The sequence below is a fragment of the Phytophthora infestans genome, genomic scaffold (assembly GCF_000142945.1).
Source record: "Phytophthora infestans T30-4 supercont1.270 genomic scaffold, whole genome shotgun sequence".
NCBI classification, from domain to species: Eukaryota; Oomycota; class Peronosporomycetes; order Peronosporales; family Peronosporaceae; genus Phytophthora; species Phytophthora infestans.
In genome coordinates, this window is record NW_003303489.1 from 41,133 (window position 1) to 48,250 (window position 7,118).

A 7,118-nucleotide genomic window follows, 5' to 3' on the forward strand; every position below is an offset into this window, starting at 1 on the left:
CCGGTTAGGGGGGATAGTGGCAGAAGAGGGGTTTCGGGATCAGGAGTAAGAGTAGGCAGGCAGGTACATTCATCCGCTGGGGGGAGCATAGGCGGTCGTCAGAGGGACGCTCCATCAACTGCTGTTTCTGTTGAAAGTTGTTGCTGTTGCTCCTGAAGCGAGTAGATTTCTGCGTCTGCTGATCCATGTTCATCATTCGTTCGAGGGACAGCGCTCGCTTGGGAAGGCTTTAGGGGGACAGCACATTGTCGGAACTCGGAGTCGTCTTCAACCGGACGGGTGCATATTCTTAAGGAAGCAGCATATCCACAGCCGCAGGGATGGAGTCAATCATTGTCGTGGTGAGGGCGTTCCTCCAATCTCGGTTCCGAAGTCCAGACAAGAAGTACTGGTAACGCATCTGAGTGTCGTAGCACTGAGCATCATCGCAGAGACTTGAAATCATGTCGCCCCATACTTTGGCGGACATTCCCCGGGGTCTTTTAGTGTTCTTCAGATTCTCAATCAGTTGCAAAGGGGTCTGACTGATGAACTGGTTATGGAACCGAGTTCTCAGAGCCTCAAAGCTGTTGATGCGCGAGTACATCCACCAATCTTCGCCGACCTTGCCTTTCAAGCACTCCCTGAAAGCGCTGAGACGCAGGGGTTCGTCCAGCCCTATCGTGGCGTTCTCGAAGGCCTCCCAGAAGGATCTCGCTTTCTCCACCGACGCTCCTTCCGAGTAAAAGGGTTGGAGCATGCGAATTGCGTTTCGGATGTTAGTGGGCATACCATACTGGCCACTAGTAGTCGAAGGCGTATTACCATACGTAGGCGAGGAGTAGTAGGAGTTACCTCCATATTCCTCATACGCAGGACCCTGGTGGGTTCCGGCAGAAGCCGTAGTTCCTCCGTTTCCTTGTGAAGCTCGGGTTGTTCTCGTAGGGTCGACTCCGTACGCGACTCCACTGGTAATCGAAGTTCGAGACCCCAGGCCTTGGGTAGGAATTTGAACGGTAGGCGACGAGACCTGGAAAGGAACCCTCTGAGGAACGGGGACGGTTACCGCTGGAGCGTTCTCCCCGCCTCCTCGCAAGTTACCGGAGGGCTGGAGACCCCAAGGAGGAGCGTTAGAGGTCCTCGGAGGAATACTTGCCGGGGAAGCACGTCCACCGTTTTCAGGGACAGTTGGTAGGGAGAAGAACGGGTTGAAGTCCTGTCCATATGACGTATTTGGGGTTCGGATTGTGAAACCTTGGTACGACGGGATTGCAGTCCTTACTCGAGTCGTAGGAGGGGGAGTCCCCACAAGACCGTTTCCACCAGTTCTCTCCATAGCGGCGGCAATTTCAGGAGGGGCCATGGATCTCAACCAGTTGAGGGAGTTAAGCCAGCCTTGCACCGTACCTCAGCCGCCTCCGCCGTTCAGGGTCAGCATCGAGTCCAACTCTTCCGAAGTGAAGGTCGCAGGGACCCCGGAGCCCAAAGCGTCCGCGGGTGGCTCGACACCAGTACTAGAGTTGTTCCGCTAAAGTCGGTTAGCCGTTTGGTCTATAATATTCTGCACGTTTTGGAGGCCTTGCGTAGTCGACAGACTGGGTCGCATTCTCGAAGGCAGACTCTCGGTCGGGCCTTCTTCTTTCCGGACAGTGGCGCTCTCATCTTCTCTGTTGTTAGTAGCCGACATCCTGTCCTTCCTTCTGACGTTCTCCGCGAGACTTTACTTGGAGCAAGACCTTCTCCAGCTAGCAGACTACCCTGCTTCTCCACCAGATGTCGTATACCTCCTCTTCCTTCTAGGGTCGGGTAGTCCGCGGCTGTTCAGGGAGTACGGTCCTGTTCAGTGGCTGCAGGAACGGTAGATAGGAACACTAGAGAGTTGAAAATAAGAATTTGTTGATTGGCTTGGCTTCCTCTTGAGCAGAAGGAGAGAAATATAAGACTGAGAGCTAACCGGAAGAGAGGCCTAACACCTTCTCGACCTTACATACACTATACTACATATAAAAAAGGAAGGATTCACTTCGTTTGTTGTCGGCCTTCGTGGGACAACGGAGAGCTTCTGGGAAGGGGCTTGATGTCGCGAGGTGCTTTTGGTCCCACGACGCCAAGACTCCGGCGTTCTGGGGCCCCTTATAGGACCACCCTAACGGGCTCGGTCAGGGGCACGTGCGTGGTTGAGCTCAACGGGAACCACCCTGACGGGACGGCGGGGCGAGGAGTGATTCCAGGGTCTCGGGTCATCCAGACGGGAGGCAGAGCTCCTGGAATGACCCCTCCGTTCCCGGGTACGGGACACTGTCTGCGTGTTCCTCGCCTTCGTACATGGCTGAAAAGTCGGGCTTTGCAGACTTTTGGTACCATTTAGGCCATGATTTGTAAGGTTCGTGACTCGAAATTGTGTAGTGCGTGACAAACATGGGCTTCTTTGGCTCCCCACGCGCCATTCTTTTTCTTGGCTGCTTCAGTTTGTTCAGTAGCAAGTCGCCTACAAGTCGAAAGCTGACGTCATCATGAACACCCCAGCCGAACCCTCGGTGTTCACTGCCTCTCCAGTCATCGCGACTGATATTGAACTTCTCCTCCGCCATCAACTTCATCATCTTGTCGTTCCACACATTGTCGTAGCCATGTGTAGGCAAAAAAAAACATTCCACGCATGCAGCTTTATTGACGATCCCGTGGTGAAAAATGTTTCATAGCCTTTTTGAGAGAAAAGTTGGGGCAGTCCTGAAAGCTTCGTCTCATTTCTTCCTCCTGTGATCCCACTCTGTGTGTTGCTGTGGTAAGGAGCTTGCGCAAATAACAGACTTTCCAGAGACCGACTGGTCGGGATACTGGACCAAATATTGCGCATGGCGACGCCTCGCTTCGCCCATCGGTCAAAATTCGGCGTTATTGTCAAATTTGTGCCTTTGAACAAGTTGACGGGTCTTCCTAGGTACCGCGAGTCTCGGTACCGGAAAGATTCCACTCCAATGATTAAAACATTTGGCGGATTGTCGTTGTCAATTGTGACGTTAAAGGCTGGCTCTCCTTTGAAGCCTGTGGTGCGTCGGTACAGTGTATCATCTCCAAAGCGCTCGTGATCTTCGGCCTTGTCGATGAACTTCTCTACCCACGGTCCATCCCCGATTAGGTTTGCAAGTTTAACCTCCATGGGGGCAGGTTCGAACATGTGGAGAAGCAACTCGTTCAGTGTCACGTTTAACGCTGTGTACGCCACGAGCGGCGAGCAAGCGCTCTAGCCTACCACAGCAATCGCAGGTAACACCACAAGGCTCAGGATGACGACAGCAACGCGTACCAGTTGAAACCGAGTAGTTGAGGCTTTGATCCCAATGTTTGAGGCTTTCTCGCCATCTTCTAGAGAAAGCGATTCGTACTTGACACCTGCTGCACCTTTCTTGAATGATTTCCCAACTGTTAGGTTAGTCACGGGATTCAGTATTAGCTGCGTCGGGTTCCAGAGTGCCAGATTAGCCCACTTAGCCCAGACTCGCACCAATGCGAGCATGGCAGCAATAACAGCGAGATAACCTGCAGTCACGTAGGCTGCTTGGACTTCGTCACTGGATATCGGAGCGTCTTTGAGATGTTCCCTCTCTCTGATCAACGTAGCGAGGAGACTGAACGAGAATCGCATGTCGCGGTATACCACCAGCACCATATCAGCTATGAAAGGCGCCATCATTGCTATAAATAGCAGCCACGAGACCGTGAAATTAGCAATCTCCCCAACAATCTCCAACGGCATCCCGCTAGTTGTTTTTAAGCGCTCTAACGCCACTTGCTTGAGAGTATCACACGTCCAAAGCGCAGTCGCGAAGTACGTCGTGCACACGAAATCCTCGAGGAATCCAAGACTTAACGCTGATATTTTGACCACCACTGTGTAATCCGTGGAACTTCCGTACATATTCACTAGAGTTTTGAGAGCGAGACAGCGACTGGTGGAGAAGTAGAACTGAACGAAAGCGTAAACGAAGAGCCAGCCTAACCACGGAAGAGAACGTATGTCCACCGCTCGAATGCCCTCAATTGACCACCTCCATTCTTGAGTATCGATTTCATTCGGGATGATGTCCTCGTGATTTTTGAATGACCGGATTTCTGGAAAGCGAAGACGAGTTGAATTAACGTCACTCTGATGGCGATGAAGCCGTGCGCTTGGTTCCATGGAGGTTGCTCCCACACACACACTGAATATTTGTAAATGAGATTATGGTTGATACGGAGTTACAGAACAGCAGCATGTTAAATGTAATCGACGTGACATACCCTCCTGTGACAAATATCAAAGCATCTCGCATCAAAAACCACGGGACAGATGCAGGGGTTAATAGCATCGGCACTTTGGGCAATACTTATGATCCTGATACAGTTTAAAAAGCGGTGAAACCAATATCCGATGATACTGATACGCTGACGCTGGCGTATCAGTAGCGTATCAATATCATATCAATTATGTGATATTCAGATGAGTCGCTACTTGCTGTCTATCTCAGTTTGGTTTTGCAAGCTCCGGTACTCTCTCCAGTTTGCTTTCATCAGGCAAAGCATCTCTGCCCGGTCCTCATCCAAACGGGTACGCAAATCGCTCACAACGTACCCACTTAAGCTAAAGAAGCGCTCCTGAATTGCAGTTGACAGAGGTTTAGCAAGATAGATCCTTGCTAGGACGGCAATTCCAGGAAACAGGAGTTGTCCAGACTCTTTAAACCATGCTAGTATATCCACGTCCCGATACAAGTCTAGTTAATTGTACTTGCCTGTTTGGGATGTTGAACACGGCCACGAGACATTCAAGTTCTTCCATTCGTTCCACGCGTTCATCGCTTGGGCGGATAGGTCAGCCTGGAAATCAGACATATCCACGCTTTGAGCCGGGGCGTCGATCTCTAGTAAGGCACCCAGTGCAGTGTCAATGAGATTAGAGCTGCTTTGAGAAATCCCCGACGGCAAAGGCTCCTCACCCTTACACTCCTCGTCTGCTGCTTGCCTTGCAAACAATTTTTGATAAATGAGAGCATGCTCAAATTGAAGTTCGGTCTCAGCTAGTGCAAGAACTGATGAATCACTGACAATACTATGTGCTTTTCTTTTAATCCGCGGATCCAGAAGTAAAGCTTTTATGTCGTTGAGATCCTCAACTGGAAACCGAAGAGCGAGTTGCTCACGAAGTCGGTCGCGACAACGTTTGCCATCCCAAGAAAACTCGGATATAGACTTTGGTGCTCGGCGTTGCGAATGCTCAGTTGCTTTTGGCCCAGGGCGATCGAGAACCAAACAATTAACTGTAGTGATTCACCAGCAAAAACCAACATTTTGCGAAAAAGTAAGACGTAAGCTTGCCACGCCCTGCTTTTGCACTTCGCCCAGACTAAACTGTGCGAGTTGGTTAGTCAGCCCTTCCATCTCGGTAATAAGCGTCCAATCATCCTTGGAAATCCTTCAAAGTACTGAGCAAAGGCATAGTGATTCAGTACACTGCGACGCATTAGCGTTACAGCGTATCCAACTCGTGTCTTCGAATCAACTTCAATATTGACAGCTGGAAGGCTAAGGGCCTTCTTTATCTGCTTGCGTTTAGTGATTCTTTGAGGAGTGTTAAAAACGTTACCAAATCACGAAGCTTCTGAATAACTTTCAGACCACTTCGGAACTCCCCTCCCGGTGTTATGATACTCGGACCACGATTTCGTGTGTTTTCTTTCAGACCGAGAGCATACAACAGACACAAACTTAATAAGTGCATTAAACGATCCACTTGATCCGTACTATTGAAATGGTCGGATACGTTTCGACCGCTTCCCGTCGTACCACTTACTGTGAATCGAACGTACCGGTCCACATTAATGTTGTAGCGGTCTTGCATTCGTGCTTTATTAAGATCAGCAACAGTACCAGCAGCGTGGCCGTGAGGGTTTGGCATCGCCAAGAGCGAAAGTGTGACCAAGCGCCACTCTGAATCCACGAATACGACAGTCACACCAATTATCTTCATGTTCGATGCATTGGTCCACAGATCGTGCAACATCGTGATAAATGGCTGCTCTTTTGCTTTTAAAAACTCTCGGCTCAGTGTATCAGACACCAATTTGATAAGCAAGTGCCATTCTGCTTTAGCAAATTCGTAAAAAGTATCTCGAGCAGGGGTCAATAGCGTAGGTTGGTGCGCCAAACGCCAGAAAAGTTCCAATATCTCAGGGTTTTGGAGTACCGTGTGAGGCAGCCCAGAAGAAAGTAGCCGTCTAGTCGACAAAATCTTCATTTGGTCAGCATTAATGACAATTGCCTCGTGAATTGTGCGCTGCTTCTTTTGGTTTGGCTGTTTTCCCTGTTCACCCGAAGCTCCACTATCATATGTCTGAACACGTTTAGCCACATCACTGGTCTTTCTCCGCTTAGTCTCCAATGGGAATGAGTGCTCCTTGTGAGCCCCCCACATGTGTTTTCTAGCGTTGGAAGATGTAGTTGGTCGCATTAGAAAGTTCCTCCACGTTGATGCGGTTGGGTCGGAGCTTTTGTGCTCATCACAGCAGACTATACAAATGTGCGTGTACGGTCTTGTGGGCTCTTTTGATCCTGGTAGGGGCTGGGATAGCTTGTGGATGAATCTCCATACCGGATTGAACATGTTCTGGCAACAATCTTGACTACCCGAGGTATACCATGCTCGTTTACACCCTCTTCATCCGTCTGTGCCGTGGCTGAGGCAGTCTGCGTCGTTCCTGCGGGGTTTTCTGCCATCGTTTGCGGCGTCTTTGTTGTAAGCTGTCGGGGGTTGCAGATCTAAATACAGAAACTGACTGGATACGTGGAGTATAGTATCGTCAAAGATCAATATATTTGTGGAGAAGGATCAGTGATCTTGATCCCAATGATCGAGCGGTATCACGTGATACTGATACGAGTATCATGCGGATATGGTATCCATGGGTATCAGGTATATCACCAATTGGTATTAACCCCTGGACAGGATGTCATGGAAGTCACCATAAAACCTAAACGAGGTTTTACCAGCAATCTTGGAAGTAAGTGGGGTCAAGAGTACCAGCTGTGCAGTGTCCCCATCCCACGCTCCATCGGATTAATATCATAGTACTAAAAAACGTAGTGGTATTTAAAAGAGAGTG

At 49.8% G+C, this 7,118-nt stretch overlaps 1 protein-coding gene across 1 annotated transcript; it reads right to left on the bottom strand.

Annotated features, from left to right (window-relative positions):
- Positions 1 to 2,520: 2,520 nt before the first annotated feature.
- Positions 2,521 to 3,108, bottom strand: PITG_21337 (sulfatase-like protein; the record flags this gene model as incomplete). Its single annotated transcript, XM_002895068.1, has 3 exons — positions 2,521 to 2,529; positions 2,630 to 3,051; positions 3,102 to 3,108. 3 exons carry the CDS (start codon positions 3,106 to 3,108, stop codon positions 2,521 to 2,523), a joined length of 438 nt encoding a protein of 145 aa, XP_002895114.1.
- Between the last annotated feature and the right edge of the window lie 4,010 nt (positions 3,109 to 7,118).